General features: G+C 43.8%; 1 protein-coding gene across 1 annotated transcript in view; it reads right to left on the bottom strand.

Annotated features, from left to right (window-relative positions):
- SASH1 (SAM and SH3 domain containing 1) overlaps positions 1-25,846 on the bottom strand; it is a 363,374-nt gene that overhangs the window by 90,312 nt on the left and 247,216 nt on the right. Inside the window, exons 3-4 of the mRNA XM_021711326.1 lie at positions 22,707-22,757; positions 22,532-22,581 (exon numbers count right to left, since the gene is read on the bottom strand). Coding sequence (XP_021567001.1) covers positions 22,532-22,581; positions 22,707-22,757 — 101 coding nt within the window. The remainder of the gene's footprint in view (positions 1-22,531; positions 22,582-22,706; positions 22,758-25,846) is intronic.

The raw sequence follows: 25,846 nt of genomic DNA, 5'->3' as shown, positions 1-25,846 counted from the left end.
TAGCTGGAACTACAGGCACGTGCCACCATGCCTGGCTAATTTTTTGATTTATTGTAAAGACGAGGACTCACCAAATTGCCCAGGTTGGTCTCGAACCCATGGGCTCAGGCAATCCTCTCACCTAGGTCTCCCAAAGTGCTGGGATTATAGGCGTGAGCCACCACGCCCAGCCTAGAATACTTGATTTTATAAAAATTATATGGCTGCCTCAAACTCTACCCAGGGGCAATTCTAGGTTGCCGTATTTTATTTTCTAGTGAGGCTACTGCCTTACAGCAGGGATCCTCCTAAGACCTATAGTAGAAGGAGGAACAAACACGAATAAAAATGAAATGCATTACACTTGGTTAGAAGTCCACTTCTTAGACCCAATACTCTCATTGATCCTCCCATCACAGAAAAGGATTGTCATTGAGAAGGGGCAGAGATGATTTGCCTGAGGTCAACGAATGCTGGGCAGGGGCACAGCTGGGTTTAGCAGCCATATCTCTGACACCAAGTCCAATGCTGTACCCTGTTCCCCACTTTGTCATTTACATAATAGAACCTTGCATCAGGTATACTTTTCATGATGCTTTTCTTCTATTATTTAAGAAGCAGACAGAAAGGGACACCATTGCATACTGCCCTGCTCTTGGGTAAATTGCTGAAATGACATTTAGAACTTGTGAGGATAGAACGTTTCCAAGTCCGTGACCGTGGTCTATGGACACCTAAGAACTGAGTTTTTCAAGAACACTTTTCAGGAGTTGGCTGCACTTCTGTTTATAGAAAGAAAGAAAGAAAGAAGGCTGAATACTATGGTTCAAACTCACTTTTCTTCTCATGTCTGTTTATATGCAAATAGCCTAAGGTATATCCAGGCAAAGACAAGCCCATCTCATCTTTACACACCAAATCGGGTACACCACAGGAGTTCAATGAACGCCCAAGTACAAAGAGATTCCTAAAATAGACTTCATGTTTTGGCTGTCCAGAAACTTCATCATAACCAAACAAGAAAAAAATAATAATAAGAAGAAAAGCGGTTATAACCTAATTTCCAAGAAAAGAACATATGTTATACGTTACTGGAAAACCTAGACTTAAGAGATTTCTAAAGTTCCTTAATCTTGAGTCTCAGGAAATAAACTTCTCCATTAGTTGACTTCCTGTTGAATTTGGAATCTGGGCTTTTGCTGTGTCTGGGTCTTTTCCTGAGACATCCTGGGCCAAGGCAGTCCCCAAAGCCAAGAGTAGCCTTTTCTTCAAGATGCAAAAAAAGACTGACATATTTGTGCTATCGAATTGTGGGTAGACAGGAAAGGTGGAAGGTTAAAAGGTTGAAGTGCTTACAAGTGGTTAAGATTTTCTTTTGTTGGGGTCTCACTCTGTCACCCAGGGTGGAGTGCAGTGGCACAATCACGGCTCACGATAGCCTCGACCTCCTGGTTCAGGTGGCCCTTTCACCTCAGCCTCCAGAGTAGCTTGGATTATAGAAAACCACCAACCACGCCTGGCTTATGTTTTTTATTTTTTTGTAGAGACGAGGTCTCGCTATGTTGTCCAGGCTGGTCTTAAACTCTTGAGCTCAGGCAATCTTTTTGCCTCAGCCTCCCAAAATGCTGGGATTACAGGTGTGAGCCACCACACCCAGTCAATTTTCTTCTTGTGTACAACTGGGGTATGATTAACTTTGTACGTTCACAGTCTGCTTCTTTCAAGACAAATCATTTTATGGAAAATGATAAGTAATTCCTTAATTAAATATTTATTTTTGTCCTTTGGGTATCATAGATTTTTTTCGTCATACAAGCCTATCTCCTTTGTTTAACAGAAATAAGTATGAAACAAATTTCAGTTCATAGTATTTGCTCTTTGTCAGAAAAATTCAAGGGTCATTCTTCCTCCCACAATGGGGCCCGGATTCGGGTAAGGCCTGAGAGGCACCAAAGGGCCAAGCCGTTGGAAGGTCGGACAGGAGCCGGTGTCTTCTTCCATGCCTTACACATCTCTCCTGTTTGACCCCTAGATCTGGCCCTTCACAGTCAGTAGCCGCTGCACTTCATACACATGACATGATTTAGCTTGCAAATTAACTGGCTGAGACTGAAAGTCATCCTATTGCCAAAATCAGTCATATTGTTAGAACTCCATGAATATTTAGTATCAATGACAACGTTGGTGACATTTTGTCAAGTCAGTCAAAACAATCCCCATTCAGGCTCTTTCTTTCATTTCACGGTCTATTCCCAGTCTTCACTTTCTGCATTTTTGTTACAAGGTCACCTTTATAAATGATCACGGTAGATGTCTGCAGTACCTGGCCCATGGCAATGGGCTGACCCAACACAGGCTAAGAAATTGTACACTCAGGAGTTGGGCAGACACTGGGGTAAATGACTGCACTGCCATCAATCGATGCCTTATCTCTTTAAGTGAAATAGTGATGATAAAAACAATACTTTAGGTTTTTGGGAGGGTTACATGAGACAGTGAATGTAAGAGCTTAGCACAGTGCCTGGCACTTTGGGATCCTCCAAATAAATGTTACCTCTGACACCTATTCACTGGCCAGCCCCAACAGATTAATTTTCTTAGTCTTCTCCACAGGACTCACTGTCCTCATTCTATCAAATATTGTCACTACTTGTCTATTCTTTTTTTTTTTAGTTGGAGTATTCATTCTGTTGTCCAGGCTGGAGTGCAGTAGCATGATCACAGCTCATTGCAGCCTCCTTGACTCCCTGGGCTAAGGTTATCCTTCTGCCTCAGCCTCTGGAGTAGCTGGGACTACAGGCACATGCCACCACTCCCGGCTAATTTTTTAAATTTTTGTAGAGACTTGGTCTTGCTATGTTGCCAGGCAAGCTCCTGGACTCCAGCAATCCTTCCGCCTTAACCTCCAAAAGTGTTGAGATTACAGGCATGAGCCATCTCACCTGGTATCTTCTAGTCTAGATTCCAACAGTTTCCAAATCAGTAAGGTCTGCCCTTTTAAATTTTTCAAAAGTTAACTTCTCTCAAAGAATTAGGATGGACAGAGTGATTTCTCTTCCACTTCTCAATATTTGCATAATATTGCTCAATATTTCCTATTGTCTCCCTTAAGCAGTATTTAGTTTACCATGTACAGCACAACGTACTAAATAATTTTTTATTGATGCAGAGTAGTTTTTTAGTATGGATACTTTTATCATGGGAGATGGCTTGGGTCCATCGATTACACAAAATTAACTCTCCAAAAGGAATGGCAGGTTGTTCAGGTTTGAAGCATGGACGCTGTCTCGAAACAAGAATACCATTCAATCTTTAATTCTGGTTCAAAGAGGACTTTTTACCATATGATGCAAGTTCTTACATTTGGAAAGTGCTGAAAAGATACTGAAAGAGTCTGAAATGTCCAGCCATGATTTTAGCATTTTTAACCTTTTCTACCCCATCCCCTTTGTATAGTATCTTTGCTTTAGAATCATCATCAGCACCACTTTAAGTCAGCCTACACTTACAGAAGGAACAGAGATGTCCCAAAGGACAGCTTTTTCAGAAAAAGAAGGGGAAAGTCACAGCCAATGTGGATTTGCAACTTCAGTTATAATGACAATCACGATTTGTTACCCTTCAATCCCCTGCTATTGTATTAGATAGATGAAAGTTCTAGGTAATGAAGCACCATCTTTCCTGCTGCAAGTCAAGCCTATCTTCTTTTTTGTACATGGTAGAGATCACGAGGAGCTGACTGGCAACTCGATGTGAAGGATGCCTCAAATGTTGTCATAAGGCTACTACCCAGGAAATGGCACAGCACAGCAAATGGCTCAGAAACGTGGGTTCAGGAGTCCAAATGCTAGTGTTCAAAGCCAATCTCTACCACCCACTGAGTAGTAAAACTCTGGGCAGGTTACTTAGTTCCACAAATCTGAGTTTCCTGCTATGCAAAATAGAGACACTAATATTACAAATCACATATGTTTTTCAGAGATTTTAGTGAATTATGACTTGTACTGTGCTTCTTATAACATGCCTATACATGCTAATAAATGAAATGAATAGAATAAGCTAGCTGTTATCTTTCTTCTTTGGAGTCAAGGTCTTACTCTGTCACCCAGGCTGGCATGCAGTGGCACAATCATGGCTCACCTTAGCCTCAACCTCCTGGGCTGAGGTGACCATCATGCTCAGCTAATTTTTGTGATTTTTTGTACACATGAGGTCTTGCTATGTTGTCCAGGTTGGTCTCGAATTCCTGAGCTCAAGCACCCCTCCTGCCTCAGCCTCACAAAGTGTTGGCGATGCAAGCATTGAGTCACCGCACCCAGCTATTCAGCTAGCTGTTATTATTGGCCTTTTCTTTCAAGTAGCTCCACCTATGAGTCAAGTTCCCTTAGTCCTTCTCCAAATGTACTTCCGTTTCTCAACTTGTAAGGGGTTGATTCTCTGGCACCTCAGGAGTGGCCAACATGCTCTCTAGGCCAAGAACAGAGCTCCACTCCTGTAGAATCTGAAAATTCTTCACAAAGGTGCATTGAAAGAGATTTGTGTCCTTCCATTCACCAACTGGTGACTTGTACCGAAAGTTAATGATGCAGGTCACTGGCAGAAACGTTAAGAGTTTCAAGTCTGAAAAGCAGCCAAATGCCATCTCTCCACAGGGACAGCCCATGGCCTGGTTGTGTCTGAGCCACAACCTCACTAAGACCTGGACTATACAAGCACAGAATGGCAGAGTTGAGCGTGCCCAGGAAAGTGGGCTTGGGGTAGGAAGAATCAGATCTGGATGGGATTCAGTCATCCTCCAAGTTTTCCAAAACTTCTCAGTGGGTCTTCTCTCTTCCATCTGGGTCACATTTTTCTTCATTTGTGGCCTCATGGTTCTGCACTGTCTAAGAAATTGATAAAAACTTGCAGTATGGTTGCTGGCATTGATACTCTAACACTACTGGCAGTAATGGCATGAATTCCAGCACTGCGAAGTTATCAATTCCTTCAGATTTAGTAACTCATCTTCAAAGTATGCCCATGACAAACTAGAAAGTACGCAATATTTTTTTAAGTAAGGTCATATAAAAAGGAATCAGTAAGTGACCAGTCTCATATAAAAACAATCAATGACAATTTGTTATTTGCTTGATATGAAGCTCTACTTAGTTTGATGAAAGAACTGTATACAACACGGTCTATACCTTGCAGGAGTTCACAATGACTTGAGAAGATTTATTGATGCATTGCAAGATGAGAACAGTTGAACCAGTTGCCTTTTGAGTCAATATCCATTCTCACCTTTTTTGTTACTTATAGAACCTTTACTTTGTTAGGGATGGCAGTGTATACCCTGTTGAAATAATCACTTGCAGGTAGGCCAAGTGTCAGTCTGGCAGAGAAAAAATACCGAAAACTTTTAGTGGGTTTTTTCTAAGAAAGTGAATGTTTCTATCACAAAAAGGACTGACGCAGTCTCTTCATCCTTTCCTGACATGGGCATAAGGCTCAAGCAGGTATCACTTTATCATAAGGGAGGAAGTCACACACTAAGGATGGTGGAATAGGAGAGAATATTCCTTGAGCAGCTGCATGAGTCTTGGAATTCCTACCTCCAGACTCTGTGCAATATGAGAATACGCCTCCATCTGTCTCAACACTCAAGTCAGGTGTTAGTTACACGTAACTGAATATAATCCTAATATTGAATGGTTAAGAAGTATAAGTGGCCGGGTGCAGTGGCTCATGTCTACAGTCACAGCACTTTGGGAGGCAGAGGTGAGAGGATTGCCTGAGCCCACGGATTCGAGACCAGCCTGGGCAACTTGGCAAGACCTCATCTCTACAATAAATCAAAAAAATAGCCGGGTGTGGTGGTGCACACCTGTGGTTCCAGTTACTTGGAAGGCTGAGGTGGAAGGATCGCGGAAGCCCAGCAAGTTGAGGTGCTGGCCATGAGCATGCCACTGCACTCTCTAGCCTGAATGACAGAATGAGACTCCGATCCAAGAAAAAAAAGAAAAACAAAAACAAAAATTACCAACTTCCCTGAAGTCCTGGTCTGATTCACCAAGCACATTTATATATATCTCCTCATGCTTCAGGTTCACAGAGACCTGCTTCATTGTACATATGAAGAGACTCCACCCCAGAGTCTTTAGGCAAGCGACTTGTCTAAGGTCACATAATTAGTCATTGTAAGTCACAGACCTGGAGCTTAAATTCAGCTCTTCAGACACTTGAGCCAATATTTCTTCCACTAGAACTCCAGCTACGCGGAGTCAAGGGCCCTTGTCACTGAGTTCACTGAGTCAGGGGCAACACTGGGAGTCCCAAACCAAAATGGTGCATTTGCTTTAACTACTGGTATTAAAAGTACAATGGAAGTTTGTTACTTGGCCCCTGGAGTTTGCAGCCCCAGATCAAATTCTGTCTTTTGGTGCTTCTTCAACTGGCATACAAATTAAGGTATGAAAAAAGGAAATGGCCTTGAACTTTTTATTCTAGTTTTGGTGTAACCAGTGAAAACGAATGGTTTTATTTTTTGGCCTGGCTCTGAATTTTAAAATTTACTTAGCTCTTTCTTTAGCTTAAGAATGGCTCAGTTATTGTCAAAAGCAAACTAAAATAAAAATAAAACAAAACAGGGTTGTAACACATTATTTTCACCATAAAAGCTACTTTATAAAAAACAGAAAAAAAGTAACTTTGTATGAGCTTAAGTCGTCTACCAGAAAGAAAACACCTTTGCTTACATTTTTTTAAATGGCTGCTACTTATTTTTTAAGTGGAGCAAAATGATGCCTTCCCTCTAGTTCCACCTTAAAGTTTCCTGCATATGTGTAATAAATATGTGGCCTGGGAAAGGCTTTTCTAGGCCGGATATGGTGGCTTATGCCTGTAATCCCAGCACTTTTGGAAGGATCGCCTGAGTCCAGGAGGCTGAGACCATGGTGAACCATGATAGTGCCAATGTACCTAGCCTGGGTGGACAGAGTGAGACCCCCCAACTCAAAAAAAAAACCAGAAAGAAAAGAAAAGAAAAGAGAAGGAAGGAAAGAAGAAAGGAAGGAAAGGACAGGATGACTTTAATACAGAGAAATGTGACTGAGGATGGAGAGGGAAGCCTCTGGAAGGTCCTTTAGCTCTATATATGTGTGAGGCAGGCCCAACTGTAGAACTGGTGTGAAATGGGTTGCCACCACAGTTGGGACAGAGTGGATATGGGGGTCACTGACTCCAGTAGAGATTGGCACAGGAAGGGACCTGGCTTTTAGTATTCTTTTTTTTTTTTTGAGTTGGAGTCTCACTCTGTCACCCAGGCTGGAGTGCAGTGAAGCGCTCATGGCCACCCCAGTGTCAACCTGCTGTGCTTCAGTGATCCTTCCACCTCAGCCTTCCAAGTAGCCGGAAATACAGGCACGTGCTACCATGCCCGCCTGATTTTTTATTTATTGTAGAGATGAGGTCTCGCCAAGTTGCCTGGGCTGGTCTCGATCCCACGGGCTCAAGCAATCCTCTCGCCTCAGCCACCCAAAGTGCTGGGATTACAGGCTGAGCCACTGAGCCCGACCTAATATTTTTACCAAATGTACAAGAACCTCCAGGGAAAACAAGGCAGCAGAGGGCCAGCCCCTACCAGCCTCAGCCTCGGGGTGGGGAAGGGACAGATGGGATGAAAAGAGGCTCCATTCAATTATCTCCTCCATACGTTTCCATGGCAACAGCTCCGGAAGAGGGTCAGAACTTTCTCAGTGGAAACAAACAGTGGATCTCATTCACCATCCCCGCAGCCTGCCGGCCTCACAGGCCACTATGCAGGCTGGGCACAGAGGACCCTGGGAGGGATGTGGGGGCCTGGGGCTGCCGAGCTTTTCCTCTGCCAGCTGCTCTGAGGGGCAGCAGGGGAGTTGGGGGAACTGCCACTGAAGGCCAAAGTTGGAGGTACCGTGGGCACGGAGGGAATGGTCCCTCCTCCCCTCGCTGGGGCACAGTGACTGGCTATCTGAATCTGGGTCCTTCCTACAGCAACCACTTAGCCTTTTTCTCCCCACTTTAATTTCTTCCCAGACATAGATGATGCACATTTTTCTTATGTTATAAATACCAAGAAAGCGGGACTCAAGTTTTCCTGTCTTCTTGGATCTCGTGTTGAAATTCCCAAACGTCTCTGTCACATTCATGCGCCCGCCACACCTGGACCCTCTAAGCAGCGGACGCCGCTCTCCTGTTCTTTAGAATTCTGCTTGCTGACCTCACTACCCTCCATTGCTTCACATCCTTTCCCTTTCTGACTCTGTGAATACACCAGCACCTGCTGGAAACAATTCAGACTCCAGGAAGCTTTGCCAGGGTCACCATGACAATGAAATGACCTCTACCAGCATCAGCTGAGCAGTTCTCTGATTCTATCCATGCTTGAGTTGTGGGATAGAGGCAAAGATCTTAAAGCTGACAAGATACTGGCTTTGGTGATCCATAGAGCCAAGCTGGCTGCTTAAGAGTCTCCTAGGAAACTTCTTAAAGTCCCCATGGTTCCACATCTGGAGAACTGAATCCACTGGGTGGGAGTAGGGGACTGAGAATCTGCCTTTCTAACAAGCTCTCCAAGTAATTCTCATGTGTAGATATGCTTGGAACCACCCTAGCCCAGTAGAGCCTGCAAAGCTCATCATTCATTCTGCCTTCTCAAATTCTTCCTCTTATCCTCCTTACTCCAACTTTTCCAAAATAAAATAAGCAGCATTGCACGTGAGAGTTTCAGGAAAGAACACAGAACAATACTCTTCAAGCAGTATCCTGACTGCAGGGTTTTACTTGGACGAAGCCTTTAAATGACAGGTTGGGAGTCGGGTTTAGACTTGACCACCATGTATTCCCAGCACAGAGGAGACACTCCCTAAAGATCTGATGAAGGAATTAAGCCAGTGGATAAAAGAATTTAGAAAGTGGAAGCAGAATAAAGAAAGACCTTGCCAGGTTTCAGATACTCCGACCTCTCCCCCTACCACTGGTATACTTGCCTCCTGGAAGGGACTCAGCCCATCTCCCCACGCTGACATTGGTCTGTCCAACATACAAAGCCCATCACCAGGCAACTCTGCACAGGCTCAAAGGCCTTCCATGAGCCAGCCCTGGGGTTTCACGACCCCATTCCCCCAGGATGTCGTGCTCCCCTGGTTTGACACATCCTTTCTTCCACCTGGAACTTTCTTCTCTCTGTTTCTGCCTAAGAAAACTCCTCGGTCATCCTTCAGGTGCTCACTGTGGCGATTTGGAGTCTGGGGATTAAGCTCAGCTGGATTACGTTTCCCAGAATTCTCCTCCCAGTATAGTTCCGGGTTAGCTGGGGCCAGGAGAGATGCAGAAAGTAGTTATTTTCTTCCTAAGCTTCAAGTTCAGTATGGGCATGAGACCCTGCTATAGCTGGCATATGTCACCAGTGGTCCCCTGGGTCACGGGGTGGCAGAAGGCAGCACCTGGGTCCATGGAACTCACATTTCTGCTGAGGAAGGATGCCAGCAATGCCTGCAAGTCCCCTGCACCCACAAAGCTGGAGGCTTGCTTGGAGCTAGTGAGAGGTGATGTGGATTTCAGCCCATCCTAGCAGGCTACACTTTGCCCTAGTTTTCCTCACTTGACATGCATCCATTTTGCCTCAACTGCCTGCTGTGTTGGTTTCAGGCTATACCACCTGACATAGAAAGCATAGCCTTACCTGGGCTGTGTAACCAGCCCCCACAAATATGTAAGATCAAAAGATCGTTATTCCATCCTTATCAGACTTCTCTAATAAAATCTCAGCACCACATCTACCCCAGGGGTTCACCATCCCTGTTCCTCCTTCTGAAGTCTCCTTGTCCTGATGGTCTCACATCACAATATAATCATCTTTTCCATCTTCAGATTGTAAGAGGATAGCTACCCTTCCTATCCTAGACATCTTCCTAGGGCCTAGTTCATGGAACAAAAACTGAATAAAGGTTTCTTAAATGAAACTTCATGAGCTGCCCAGCACACCACTGCTCTCTCCAAGGGCACCAGTCTTTGATTCCACTTGTGGTGAGTAGATGGGAAGCACCCTGGCCCTAGCAGATAAACAGGCCTGGATTGGGAATCCAGTTCGGCTTTGCCTGAGGTCTGTGATCTTGGTAAGTCGTTTACTTTTCTAAACCTCTGTTTCCTTACCTGTAAAATACCACTTATATCACAGGTTTGTTCGAAGAATTAATAAGATATGCCGGGAGCACTCTGGAAACTATAGGTATGAGTCTCCCCATATTCCTGGCAGTATAGGAATGTTACTTATCTACAGATGCTCCCCTACCCCTAGCCCCATCGCTGACCCAATATTCTGTTCCCTCTTATGAAGGAAGGAGAAGAACCAGCAGCCACCTCTGATATTAAACAACTCCTGGCAGCAGCGCCTGTCCCCAGCAAGAGCACACACAGTCTGTCACCAGTGAAGGACACCACGCAGACGTGTGGACTCAAGCTGTGGCCGGCTGGTTGGAGGCTCACTGGAGGCTCACTTGCCAGAAGGAGGGAAGGCAACAGAGTTTCCAGTTGGGAACAGCTGAGGTGGAGGATTCTGGCTCAGCTGCTCCTACCCCAAGCCCTGTGTTCTGGAATGTTGAGCCCCTGAAACACGCTGTGCGATGGAGCGTGCACACACACGTGCGGACATGGACATGCCTGCACAAACACATACTTTAGCACAGCGGTCCCCAACTTTTTGGCATCAGGGACTGGTTTCATAGAAGACAATTTTTCCATGGACGGAGTGGGGATCATCAAGCATTAGATTCTCATAAGGAGAGCGCAACCTAGATCCCTCACACGCGCAGTTTGCAATAGGGTTCATGCTCCTAAGAGAATCTAATGCCTCAGCTGACCTGACATTAGATGGCGCTCCACTCACATGGCGCTCCACTCACCCGCCGCTCACCTCCAGCTGTGTGGCTGGGTTCCTAACAGGCCACAGATCCGTACCAGTCCTCAACCTGGGGGTTGAGGACCCCTACTTTAGCACATCACTACCTCATGAACTCTGAAAATGGCTGTTGTTTCCTAGCCTCCCCTTTCTAAGGAATCAAAAAGGATACTAAAGGTCATGTGGGAAGGGAATGTTTTAGGGGACTATGGCCAATGACCAGCTCTATGTATGGTACCATTTTTTTTTTTTTTTGAGTGGGAGTCTCACTGTTGCCCAGGCTGGAGTGTAGTGGCACACTCACTGCCACCACAGCCTTGGCTTGTTGGGTTCAGGTGATACTTCTGCCTCAGTCTTCTAAGTTGCTAGAACCACAGACGCACATCACCACACCTGGCTATTTTTTAAATTTGTTATAGAGAAGAAGTCTCACCAAGTTGCCCAGGCTGGTCTTGAACCCCTGGACTCAAGCAATTCTCTCACCTCCACCTCCCCAAACGTTGGGATTACAGGCATGAGCCACAATGCCTGACATATGGCACCATCTAATAGGTTCAAGAATGGACACCACAGACACACTGCCCCTGCCATGGGCCTCTGGTCACATTACAGATGGACTGGGGAGGGAGCAGCAGAATGTGAGCACCACATGTGCCAGGCACCATGCTGGGCACCTCACAGCACTGCCCTTGGAAAGAGCTATTATGGTGCACGTTTTATTGATTAGAAACCTGAGGTTTAGAGAATTCAAAGTCCTTGTTCCTAACCCCACAACCAGCAAAGCTTAAATTCAGGCTCAGGTTCTGTCCAGCTCCATCCAGCACTTACACCAGCTAAAAGAGAGTGCCATGTGCTGAGAGTGGAAGTAAAATTGACTGATGCAGGGCACACTTTGGACTGGGGTGGGAAATAAAAGATGGCCAAGCTAGAGGAGCCTTGGGGCCGCCTGACTCAACTCATCACTGTTTAGTTGAGGGAGCTGAAGTCAAGGGGTAAAAGGGCACAGAGGAAAAGTCATAGGCAGGAGCACACTTCAAACTCTGGTCTCCTGGCCAGTGACCTTGCCCTCATGCCCTCATCCTCCACAGATGGTTACTGCTAAATTGAGTAAGGCAGAAGAATGCCTACTATTGTAGTAACAAGTTGAGTGTAGTGGCTTATGCCTGTAATCCCAGCCCTTTGGGAGGCCAAGGCAACATAGCAAGACCTTGTCTCTACAAAAAAATTAAAAGATTAACTGGTTTGTCAGCACATATGTGTAGCCCCAGCTACTCGGGATGCTAAGGCAGGAGGCCTCCTGAGCCCAGGAGGTGAAGGCAGTGGTGAGCTGTGATCGTGCCACTGCATTCCAACCTGGGCAACAGAGTGAGACCCCCCAACTTAAAAAAAAAAAGAAAGAAAGAAAGAAAAAAGAAAAGGAAAGGAAAAGTTACACCTGGCTCTTGGTCCAACCCATTTATTTTCTAAAGCCCGGGTTTGCTGTTCTGTCTACACATCCCACCCCGGTGAGCTTGAAGGACCAAACAACGGTGGTCCAAGATGCCTCTGGTTCTCTAACAGGCCATCCATGCCCACCTCCTGTCCTGGGAGGACACTGAGCACACAGCAATGGCACATCTACCTCAACTAGGCAGACTTGTGCACATGAAGAGCATGCCTCCACATTACTTCCTCACTCCCAAACACAGAAACAGGTCCCAGGCCTGGACCACACATGCACGCTCCCTATGGGAAAACACTGGTGTCCCCTCCCAATACCACAACCCTGTCAAAAACAGGATGTGGAGACAGGATGCATTTGTGTCAGCTCAAGGGGCCATGGCTTGACCTGGATTTCCTAGCAAGCTCACAGTCCTCATCAGCAAATCTCACACAATCTGGTCTATTTCCAAAGGAAGACAGGTCATTCAGCATGGTTTTTCAAATAACTATAATATTTTATATATGTGTCTTGACATTGTACCTTTATTTGGAGATACTATGTTGCCTGTTGTTTCTATTTCAAGAGGAAGACAATCTGGAGAGACTTGAAGATTGTGGGTAAGATAGAGTCAGACGGGGAGGAAGGACAACCTTTAGAAATAGATTTGGTGATTTTTAAAAGCTAAAATTCCCTCTGGTAAATTTTTTATAGATGTCTTTTTTTTTTTTTTTTGAGTTGGAGTCTCACTCGGTCGCCCAGACTGGAGTGTAGTGGCCGCTTCCGGCCACCGCAGCCTCAACCTGCTGGGCTCTGGCGATCCTTCCACCTCAGCCTTCCAAGTAGCCGGAATTACAGGCATACGCTACCATGCCCAGCTGATTTTTTTATTTATTGTAGAGATGAGGTCTCGCTGCCCAGGCGGGTCTCGAACCCGCGGGCTCAGGCAATCCACTCACCTCAGCCTCCCAAAGGCGCGGGATTACAGGCTGAGCCACCGAGCCCGGCTTAGATGTCTTTTTAATATTAACATAACAAGCAAAAACCTTCTCATCACCACACTGCTATCAGCTTGGGGAGATACTGCCATATGTTGAGTGACATGTATGACCAAGGCAGGTCTTCTGTAATTCCTGTCATAGGAACAACCCATTTTTAACCCTATTTCAAAGAACTGGGGGCATTAAATGAATTCACTGCAAGTATTGAATGAGCACTTGCTCTGTGCAAACCACTGTTGGAGACACTAAAGAAAATCAGAAGAAAGTGAGCTCTCAGCCTGAGACTAGATCATGACCATGCTGGTTTGTGCAGGATTAAAAAAATACATAAGTGGCTTGAGCTGCAGACCAAGGCTTGGGCAAGACAGAATAGATAATAACAGACAAGATTATTGAACATTTGCTATGTGCTTGCTTGACAGCTTACTAAGTGAGGTAAATACTGTAATTGTCATCCTCATTACAGTGGTGGGAACTGTAGATGGACATGCCAAGTACTTTGCATAAGATGTGCAGAATTGATAAGAAAGTCTGGATTTGAACCCAGAGAGTCTGGTACTAAGCAGGGCATCTTAACTCTAAATCTATAGTGACACTCAGAGTAGACTGAGATGTTTGACTCTAGCTCTGGGACCTTAACCAAGCAAATTAGCCTCAAAATAGTATATATCTGAGTGAGTTTATAAAAATTAAATATAGGCCAGGCATGGTGGCTCAAGCCTGTCATCCCAGCACTTTGGGAGGCCGAGGCAGGAGGACTGTCTGAGCCCAGGGCTTCGAGACCAGCCTGGAAAACTTGGTGAGACCTCATCTCTACAATAAATCAAAAAATTAACCAGGTGTGGTAGCATGTGCCTGTAGTTACAGCTACTTGGCAGGCTGAGGTGGAAGGATCACCTGAGCCCCAGCAGGTCGGGGCTGCAGTGGCTGTGAGCGTGCCACTGCATTCCAGCCTGGGTGACAGAGTGAGACTCCAACTAAAAAAAATACATATTAAAATTAAAAAATAAAAATCAAATAATATAATAAAGGTGATCTGCAGGGCATGGTGGCTCATGCTTACAATCCCAGTACTTTGGGAGGCCGAGGTGAGAAGACTGCTTAAGCCCAAGAGTCTGAGACCAGCCTGGGTAACATAGTAAGACCTCATCTCTACTAAAATTACAAAAAATAAAAATTTGCTAGACATGGTAGGGCATGCCTGTAGTCCAGCTACTCAAGAGGCTAAGGCAGAACGATTGCCTGAATCCAAGAGGTCAAGGCTGCAGTAAGCCATGATCAAGCCGTTGCACTCCAGCCTGGGTGACAGAGACCCAACTCAAAAAAAAAGTGAGTTGCACAGTGCTCGATATATGAAAGTATCCAAGAAGTGATGTTACCAATGGTATTGATGATGATGATGATGACAATGGTGACATGTGCACAATAAGAGACATAAGATCCATGCAAAATGCTACTCAAGTCCAAAAGGGTATAAGATACAACCAGCAGAGGGATTGAGAAAGCACTCAAAGGGAAGCAGTCCTTGATTGAGGACTTCAGAAAGGAAATGTTTCCCAGGCATGAAATCCAGACAGCCCAAGAGGCATTTGGGAAGGAAAAAGTAGCCAGTTGGGCTGGAGTTTGGGTTGTGTGAGTGGGAAATGTATGAGATCCCCCAATAAACTTGGGCTGAGGCTTTGATTACCAAGGGAAAAACATGGAGAGGGATGCTATTGGGGGAATCTGAGCATCCCCTCAATGTGATATGGCCTTACTGATTTTCGGAAGGCAAATCTGAAAGTAATTTCTTGAGTTCTTTAGTTCATGAGAATAACATTAAGGGTCCCACTTGGAGTAGCGAAGATGAAAAAGAAGGTGCTGTGGTTTGGGTATGGGTTTCTTGTTGTTGTTTGTCCCTACCAAAACTCATAATGAAATTTGATCCCCAGTGCAGTGGTGTTGGGAGGTGGGACCTAGTGGGAGGTGTTTGGCAGGAAGGCAGATCCTTCATGAGTGGCTTGGGGCCTTTCTTAGGGTAGTATTGCAAGTGATTTCTTGCTCTTGAGAGAATGGATTAGTTCTCAAGGGAATGGATTCGTTTTTAAGAAAGTAGGTTGTTATAAATTGAGGTTCTTCTTCCTCTTCCTGTTCAGTCACCCCGCTTCACACTTTGGCCTTCTCCACCATGTTAAAATGCAGCATAAAAGTTCTCACCAGGTCATGCCCTTGAGCTCCCCAGCCTTCAGAACCCTAAGCCAAATAAAACGCTTTCCTTTATAAATTACTCAGTCTCAGGCATTCTGTTATAGCAACACAAAATAAGTACAAAGCAACAGGAGTTCTACTTATAGAAGTAGAAGCAACAGGATTTGGTCATTGACAATTTGGGATCAAAACAGGATCAAGCCTGGGTGGAGGGCAGAAAACTGATCCTGAGTATACAAAAGGGGAGGTAAGGACACAGAGCTGGTGGTTAGAGAGAGAAGGATCAAGAGAGGTGATGTGTTGTTATACAGATGTACAGTTTGGGGTGACCAGGATATTAGGGATCAGGCATTATTTAGCTAGAGGCTGCAATAGGCAGGAACCAGATTGGGAAGGAGATCTGAGTTGAAGAAATAAATCTGAGATGGGTGTCCAGAGACAAAAGTTCAAAGCCAAGGGTGACTGGTTTGGGAGAGCTGCTGGGGGTGGGCATAAAGCAAGGAGGAGAAACTGGAAGTTGCAAAGCCGTGGATACCAAGGGCGATGAGAGAAGCATGACCCAAGACTGGTCCAATGCAGCAGGGACGGCACATGGGATGGGGTCTCCAGTTAGGCTACTATAGGCCATGGACCTCTAAAAGAACAATCGAAAGGGAATGAAGACATGGGTTGGCTTCAAGGAACAAGTTCAGCAACTGAGGAAGGAAAGAAATAGAAGTATCGCTTGGAGGAATGGCAAGAAGATTTTACAGGGTAGAGAAGAACCAAGCATGTTTGTGCAAGCTTACTCACCCATGAATCAACTTATTCAATATTACCAAATGTCTCCTATGTGCCAGGAAAGTAAAAGATCTAAGGCTCAAGGAGCTCAGAGTGGGAGGTGACCACACACACACACACACACACACACACACACACACTCTTGCAACAGTAGCAAGAGAATCCAGGGATGTCGAGCCCAGTAGCAGTTGAAGTGGCCCAGTAAATTCATCTCAACTCTGTGGATAAGAGAAGACTTCCAGGAGGGGCCGAGACCAGAGAGAGCTGAGGGTTTAAGGTTGATGGAGCTGGGGTGGGATGGGGGGTGGGGCGAGGCCGAAGAGAGGAGATGGTGAGCAAGTGGGGGACAGACACCTCGCGTGGGGAGCAGTGGCATGGGGGGAAGCAGGGGGATGGTGGCGGCCAAGTAGGCAGAGGACAGACCAGGCAGGGAGAGAGGACGAGGCAAGGTCAGAGGAGCAAGTCATCCAGAGGGCAGCAGGTGACCCAAGTGAGGCAGGGAGTTGGAGGAACTGGAACAAGAATGAGTGTAGGGACTTCTTCCCTGCAGTCGGAGAGGAAGGGGGTGAGGACAGAGCCCTATGAGGGGAGAAGAGGAACACTGACAGAGTCAAGAGAGTAATCAGCTTGCCAAGCAGAGTAAATGCTCATGTAGAACATTTATAAACTACATTCGATCCACTTTATTCAACTCACAACACCGTGCTATTGGCTTTCTCTCCTCTTATTTATTTTCCTTTTCCATCATGCTATATATTTTTGGACTTTTTCACCATAAAATAGTTCAAGTGTAGTCATAGGTAATGAAAGAAAGTGAAACTAAATCAGTGCATTTTCAACTCTGGTGAAAGACTTAGTAGAGAAGAAGTTATAAATATTGGCTAAGGTGAAGTTCTGAGGTTTATTTTGAACATTCCTGCCTCAAAAGATAAATAACTGAGACCAAGTTTGTATCTGGATGAGGGTAAAACTGGCTCCTATTTCTAAGAGAACTATTGGAATGTAGGTTTTACCTACTATTTATTTAATGCTAATATATATATTTGCTCCTAACCTCTCTATTTGCATAAGCAATATACTATAAGGACTTCAGAATTACAGTTCTCTGATTAGGAGAATGGGTTCTTAACTGGGATCAAATCCGGGCTCTGCCACTTAGTAGCTGTGTAGCCCTGAGCAACTTATTAACCTCTATGTCCTTCAGTTCTGCATTTGTAAATGGAAATAATATCATTCAGCACCTCAAAGGGCTGTTGTACTAAATAAGCCCACATTAAGGGCTTAGGCCAGTTCCTGGTACATAATAAACATTATTACCTGCTTTTTCTTTTTTAATATCCAGTGAACCAAACCCATGAAGACTACCTCTAGACATACCAAGAAAAAACCAGGTGGCCCTACCATAATGAATCTAAGTAGTCTTGACACACAGCTTCTTTGTCAGACATGTAGTTAATTTTAAGATTACTCAATTTTGCAGATACATATACACAAATAAAAGATGAACTTGTCATAGAAAATACTGCTAGTTTCCTACACAATGTCTATTCTCCCCATTTCCTTAAAAGGAAAAAAGAAAACTCCATGTTTTTCAGGGCAGCAATGTACTCAGTTAAAAATGCTCGCTTGTCTAAACTCCCTTTAGCTATGGCGGCCAAGTGATCCAACTCTGGGTCTCCTTTCTTTATTTTTCTCATACCACCATTGAAAACATATGATATCGCTTTCTATTCTATCGCTCTGCCTTCAGATGCAAGCTGCACGCAGCTGTCTGTTCTGTGCAGCACCACATCCCAGCACCCAGCAGGATGCCTGCCACACAAAGTAGGTGCTCAGAAGACAGCTGTTGCATGAGAAAATTAGTAGGACCAACCCCAACGTGGTGCACAGGGTTTCTAGGAAAACTTCATGTCAGGATACGCCTTGGGATTTTCATCCTGTGGCCTTCTTCCCTTCGCCCTGCTTTTTCTTCCCACCTGGAAGAGGCAGCAGCCACTTTGAGGCCATGAGGACAAAGAAAAAGAAGAAAAGAAGCAGTCTGACCATCTGGTTCCTGAAGGCCAACTTGAACCTTGGGGCCAGCCCAGGACCTCTCCATGGAGCAAGAATGTCTGTCTAATGAATCTCTTATCTGTTTACGCCACCAACTGCCAGGTTTTCTCTTATTCGTAGCTAAAACTCATTCCTCATAAATAGGAGTTATACAGATGTTTCCCAGCAAACATAAATAAATAACAAGCTCAACTCTCTAGATAGGACTCATGAGTGCTAAGAAATTTAACTCATGTTCGTTCACCTTTTCAGTCAGCTGACAGAAACCCAAGATCTGTGTAATAAAGAAGACAGCCTCGTCAATAGGCAACGTAGATAGATATAAATAGAAGAAGCTCAAAAGAAAGCTCCCCAGGCCTCCTTTATTAAACTTTTAGTGAAAGCATATGGGGGAATGGAGTATAAGAAAATAAGAATGCCAGACTGATGATGGTGGAAAGGAACCACTCATTCTGTCTGTGTCATCTAGCTATGTGTCTATTTGTCCATCTATCTGTCTACTTATCTGTCTGTCTACCTGTGTCCATCTGTCTGCCTGTCTGCCTATCTATCTATCTACCTAGCTACCTACCTATCCACCAATCTACCTCTATCTGTCATGCAGGCCAAATGCATCTAGAGGCCGGCAGCTCCACTTGGTAGGGTCATCCAGGTGCTAGGATGCCAGGGCTGTTAGAATTCTGACTGCCTGTCTTTCCCATAAGAGACACACCTTCTCCACCTCTTCTGGTCAGAGGTAACTTCCTGTAACTTAAGATTTACATGCTATTAAATGTGAAATGCTACTGGGAGAGGTGATGTCTTTTTTAGAAACAGACATTTGCATCCTAATCCATGCCAGACACCTCCCTTAGAATAGGTTTCAGCAGAGGGAGAAGGAAGGGAGGCAAACGTCCTGGATTCCTTGGGACAACTGGGGAGACTGTGGATCTGGAAGGCAGGGGTCACAGGGCCAGTGCTCAGCATCCATGTTGCTTCCATACGGCTGTTTCTTAGGGCGGGCCACTGAAGGCCTTGCCCACTTTTGTTTATGAGTTTTCTTGCTTTTGGAATAAAAAGCAAAAGAAAACTTCTGCCCATAGAACACCACTCTGACGCAGAACAGTATTTTGCTTGGCAGATACCTGGCAGACACTAACCAGACACAACCAACTGGTTTGCCAGGTCATCCTCCAGGGCTTTAACATTCAGCAGCAAAGCTACTAGCAAGTATTCTGAAGAGAAGAATAGTGGGAATTTTCTATCTGCATTTTCAAGTACAAGAAATAAATTATTCAATAGAAACACTGCATCAAACCTACTCAAATTATAACCTGACCTAGGATTTTCACAGTGATACCTCATCCTGAAAAACAAAGAAGGCTGGGCATGGCAGCTCATGCCTGTAATCCCAGCACTCTGGGAGCCCAAGGTGGAAGAATTGTTTGAGCCCAGGAGTTCGAGGCCAGTCTAGGCAATATAGCAAGACCTCATCTTTACAAAAATAAGTTTTAAAAAAAGAAATAAGATGAAAAAAAAGAAAAGAAAATTTTTTGGAAGATTTAATACAAAACAATCATCAGTGAAATAATTAGTATCACAGTATTATTACTATGATTGCAACCATCACAGTAATAATTGATTCAGTCAAGAATCATTGAAAGAATCTAAAAACCATTAGGTAAAAGTTTGATGAGGAACAGGTCAGATGATCTTCCCACAGAATACTTATTCATTATAAAGCAAAAATTTTAACTTCTCAGAAGAAACCTGGCAAATACCACCTTAACTAAATGATCAAAATTAATTTCACCAATAATGCAACAAACAGACACTACATGCCTCCTGATGTAATGCACTGTGGAGAAAAAAAAGAAAGAAACGCCAAATACTTCACAAAACGACTAGCCTATACTTTCAACAAATATCAGTATCATAAAAGACAAAGCAAGGCTAAGAAACCCTTCAGATTGAATGTGATAAAAGAGACATGACATGTAAATGTGGTAAGTAATTTTTTTTAAAGTGCTGGTTTGGAAAAAAATGTACTAGGATAGACAATTATTGGGGCAATTGGAAAAACTTGAATACGAACTGTATATTATAAAAAGTCATTGTTAAAGTTTCTTGTATTTGGTAATTATACTAGGGTTCTGTAAGAGAATGTCTTTGTCCTTAGGGAAAAATATGCTGAAGCATTTAGGGGTGAAGGTCATGATGTCTGTAGCTTACTGTCAAATGGGCGACAATAATAATAATTAGTGGTATTGTGTGTGTGTGTGAACAAGAGTGTGCAAAAGTCAACAATTGGTGAGTCCAACTGAAAATTAAATGGACATTCACAGCACAATTCTTGCAACTTTTTCATAAGTTTAAAAGTTTTCAAAAGAAAGTATTTTAAAGTTAAAAACAAAAAGTTTCATAGTTTCCAAAAACCATTAATAGGGAAATAAAAGACAAAATGTTTCTAAACTTTCAAACTGTTTAGAAACATATAAGTTTGAAGCATGTAAAATTAGAGAGAACCCAGCACTTTGGAGGTCAAGGAGAGAAGATTGTCTGAGCTCAGGGGTTCGAGACCAGCTGGGGCAATGTGGTGACACCTTGTCTTATAATAAATTTAAAAAATAAGCTGGGCATGGTAGCGCACGCCTATAGTTCCAGCTACTTGGAAGGTGAGGCAGAAGGATCGCCTGAGCCCAGCGGGTCTAGGTTGTGGCGGCCGAGAGTGTGCCACGCACTCCAGTCTGGGCAACAGAGTGAGACTCCAATTCTACATACATACATACATACATACGTAAATTAGAGGAAAAATGACAGTATTACAAATGGAGAGAGGGCGTGTGTGTGTATGTGTGTTTAAAAAATTTTTTTAACCTCAGAGGAGGCCGTCAGTCTCTCTCTTGCCCACAAGAGTCATGCCACATTTTACCAAGTAAAGGATATAAACATGGAAGGAATGACTCCCCACAATTGAGGGAAAGAACTACCCGGCCTAACAGAGCTTAGTACAAATTTGGTGAGTCACTTCCTCTCAGGAGGAAGGACAAACATTTCTTGTTTCCTGAAGGACTCAGAGATTCTGAGAGAACACCTGAACTCTCAGCCTGAATCATGCTACATAAGCAATAAACTCCACCATAATACCTCCGAATTCAAAATCAATGTCAACTTGAGTCTTGTACTAGATTCTTGGGAGGAAAGAATGCAGCCAGAACAAAGGAAGTTTGTGTTGCGTGTGCAGAGATCCTCTCACCTTGAGTGGGCAGTGGGCTTATTTTTCTGTGGCACAAATCTTTCAATGTCCCTCAGTCCTGAATCAAACCTACAAAGCCTCTTAAGTGAAGAACTGGAGCTTTCTGGCAAAGCAGCCATTCCTCCCCGAGCCGCCTCGGTGCCAACAGCACACACACGTGGATGGATTAGGCAGAGCTGTGCTCTAAAGCACACACACACGCTCTCCCAACGTGTGCTTTGCATTCCAGAAATACTTGATTCCTAAACCACTTCTACGCCTCTCTTGGCATGAACGGTACAGTGGCTCTGTGCCAAAGGAAGTGTCTGTTTAGAAACGTGGACTTTCTTTAAATTTCTTTACCTCAGAAGATCACAAATAGAACATTCTAGTATAATTATGACAGAATAAAGTAGAAAAGGAAAAGGTTTGTTTTGTTTTGGGTTTGGTTTTGTTTAAGTTGCCTGAAAGAAATACTGGAAATACAAGATAAAACATAAAATTATCTTCCATGAGAACTGAAATTACAGGGCGCAAGTTAGGACAGGGAAGCTAAAATATTACCTTTTACGGGAAAGGTTAGTGGTCTTTTGCCATCTTCCGACACACACATTCATTTTTGTTTTAAGGTCACCAACCAAAATGAGGTGTGGAGGGGGTGGTTAATCATGGTTTTATTCTAGAATGTATCATGCTTTGTTTTCGTACCTTGCTTCTTGCTAACTTTCATCCTATATTAAAAATAAATGTAAAAGGTAAAAAGTCCTATCCTTTCCCTTTCCCTTCATCCACTTCCAGATTATTTAGCTTTCAGACACAATAAGCAGTGTGAACTCAGCCATGTACACACACACAACATGTTAAGGAAAATGACACCAAACCCCATGTTACATACGCACACAATTGCCTATTTGATCCCCATCAGAATGGACCTAGAAGACACCTTCTTGGAAGCTCTGAACCTGGGCAGAGGCAGGAAGACTTACTTTCTTTCCACTTCTGGTGTTGACACGGCGCTGCAGAAGCCAAGTGACTCCTGCAAGAGAAGATTCCTATAGTCAGTGAGGGCAGAGCAGCGTGTTTCATCTGATTTGTACAAAATATCAGCAAAAAAAAAAAAAGTCAAAAGCAAAAACAGATGATTAAAGTCACTGTGCTTACTTCGATCTGGGACCGCAGCTGAAGTGACGTGGGGCTGGCATCAGGTTTCTCCTAAAACAGAACAGATGCCGGTTTAATGAGACTTCCAAACATGTCACACACCAGAAAGACAAATAGATGTGTAAGAAGAGAGGGAATGATTCGGGAAACACTAGGGTATAGAGTGGGAGGAGATGGTGGAGATAAACAGATTTTCTGGAAAAACTAAAGTACTTTTAAAAGAAGAGCTCTGGCCCATTAAAATTGAACTGTTTTCCAAACTTTGCTGCTAGATAGACCCTACTGACAATTTTATTGCAGAAGAAAAAAAGCACAATTTAGCTGAAGGATACTGATAGTTAATTCTCTGGATATACGTAGACGATCACTAGGACACTGAATTTACTGCAAACCATTTGAGTTCAACTCTTTTTCAACAACTATGGAATTCCAAAGTACTTAGCTATGCAGGACTTAAGTTGTTAGTGTCCTTAGGAAGTTGGAGAGTTACTTGTATACTTTAACAAAAGCTTTCTAATATTGGTCTAGTTTTGTTTTCAAGGTTATCTCGCAGCCTTAAAAATCACCATACTCTTATGATGCAAGTGAACTGGCCTATTTGAAATTTAAAAACAAAAACTCTCAGCATCTAGTTGGTAAGTGAAATATAAATGCATGACATTATGAGTGCACTGAAAAAGCATTACATCTAAAAAAAGAGGCAAAGGAATCAGGTAATGTTCGAGATAGAATCATGTAGTATAATACTCTCATTTTATAGTTAAAGGAGGCTGTATTCCCTTTGAAAAGGGAGCGGATGGAGAGAAACCTGTTACTTGTGATGAAAATAAGTTATGCAAAGTGTGCATTTTCACATGCATCTAATTGCTCAATTTAGTAAAGTTGCTTGTTTCACCATTAACACTATTACAAAACTAGACCATTATTAGAAAGCATTTGTTAAAGTATACAAGTAACAATGAAATATTAAAATAAGTATAACTCTGAGTAAAGTTGGACATTTAAATGGGGAACAGGAATCTATATAAATAGAGCATCAAAACAAATGTGTTTTCATGCAGGACTGGCAGGTGGGATGCTCTGGGAATCTAGAGGACAACAACGTACGTGTGGTTGACAATATTGTACTGTACACTTGGAAACTGTTGGGAGGGTGAATTTTATGTAATGTGTGGAGGTTTTTTGCCACACACACACACACACACACACACACACACACACACACACACACACACACACAAAGAATGTGCTGGGATGAATACATCTGAGAACAGGATGATTACAGACAAGCGGGTCAAAAGAGAAGTGTTTTAATGCACTGGATTTTCGTAGACTGGCAACTTATACTTAGTCCTAGGACACTGTTAGAGAGAAAAAGATATCACAGTGGCATGAAAGCCCCACAGAATCTTTGGTTCTTTATCACTGCCTTTGCTCATAACAAACATATTTATATTTCCGTACCAAAGTTGGTAAGATTATTTTTACCAGTGTATGGAAAATGTTTGAGTTATCCTCCAAGTGATGCTGCTAGCATGTTGGACTCAGGCTCAGTTAACAAAAAGAATATATGTTGTGGAAATTCCTGATGCTTACCGACAAAAATCGGAATTCCCCAGTACCTAATTTTTTAGTGTCAGAGAGAGAAATTGATACACTTAAACAGCAAGAGATACAACAAAATTATAGTTGGAAATATTTTTATCCTAAGTCTTCCTGTTCAGGAGTTGATACAGAAACCTCAGAATAATCATGAATCTCTATTAGGTTCTCTGAAATTTTATCTGGAATTGCCCCCTTTAATACCCAACTACAGCCAATGACCTTCTATAGCCATTAAAAAAAAATGACTGGCCAGGTGTGGTGGCTCAACCCTGTAATCCCAGCACCTTGGGAGGCCGAGGTGAGAGGGCAGCCTGAGCCTCGGGGTTCGAGACCAACCTGGGCAACTTGGTGAGACTCCTGTCTCTATAATTAGTAAAAAAAATTAGCCAGGCATGGTAGCGCACAGCTGTGGTTCCAGCTACTTGGAAGGCTGAGGCTTGAGCCCAGTAGGTTGACACTGGGATGGCCGTGACTGCACCACTGCACTGCAGCCTGGGCAATGGAGTGAGAGTCCAACTCAAAAAAAAAAAAGACTAATTCATGGCGGGGCATGATGACTCATGCCTGTAATCCCAGCACTTTAGGAGGCCAAGGCAGGAGGATTGCTCGAGGCCAGGAGTTTGAGGCCAGTTGAGCAACATAGCGAGATCCTGTTTCTACAATAAATTTTAAAATAATTATTCGGGTGTGGTGGCGCATGCCTATAGTCCTAGCTACTTGGGAGGCTGAGAAGGGAGAATCGCCTGAGCCCAGGAGGTCAAAGCTGTGGTGAGTCGTGCTCATGCCACTACACTCCAGCCTAGGCAACAAAGTTAGACCACAACTCAAAAAACAAAAGCAAATTCAACTTTCCTCCCTTCCTCCATGCTTACCTTTTCTTCAAGCTCTAGGTTTCTACTTCACTAAGTAATAGTCCTGATAAGAAATTATCTTCGCCGGGCTCGGTGGCTCAGCCTGTAATCCCACGCCTTTGGGAGGCTGAGGTGAGTGGATTGCCTGAGCCCGCGGGTTCGAGACCCGCCTGGGCAGTGAGACCTCATCTCTACAATAAATCAAAAAATCAGCCGGGCATGGTGGCATGCATCTGTAATTCCGGCTACTTGCAAGGCTGAGGTGGAAGGATCACCGGAGCCCAGCAGGTCGAGGCTGTGGTGGCCGGGAGTGGCCAATGCACTCCACTCTGGGAAAATAATTGAGACTCTTCCTCAAAAAAAAAAAAAGTCCATCTTCCTTGGACATAATTTAAGGTGGAAATAATAGCTATCGTTTCTCTGGCCGGATATTGTTTCGTCATTCTTCAAAACAATCTTCTGATAACTCGTCTACTACGTGGCCATGCAAGCACATGTTTTGTATTCTTTTGGTGGATTTATCAGCCTTTTTAATCTTTGAAATTAGAATATGTGAAAGCAACTTGATATTAATGTGCTTGTCCCCCTTCCTTCCTTCCTTTCTTTTGCTAAGAAGAGTGTTCCTATATTGTGATCGGGACCATTAGACATTTAAAATATGTTTCTCTTGTTTATTGTCCAGCA

This window comes from Carlito syrichta, unplaced genomic scaffold (genome assembly GCF_000164805.1).
Source record: "Carlito syrichta isolate Samal-C Ts95f unplaced genomic scaffold, Tarsius_syrichta-2.0.1 Scaffold302058, whole genome shotgun sequence".
Classification (NCBI taxonomy): Eukaryota; Metazoa; Chordata; class Mammalia; order Primates; family Tarsiidae; genus Carlito; species Carlito syrichta.
Note: the sequence above shows the minus strand (reverse complement) of the source record. Positions and strands in the feature narration are given on the sequence as shown.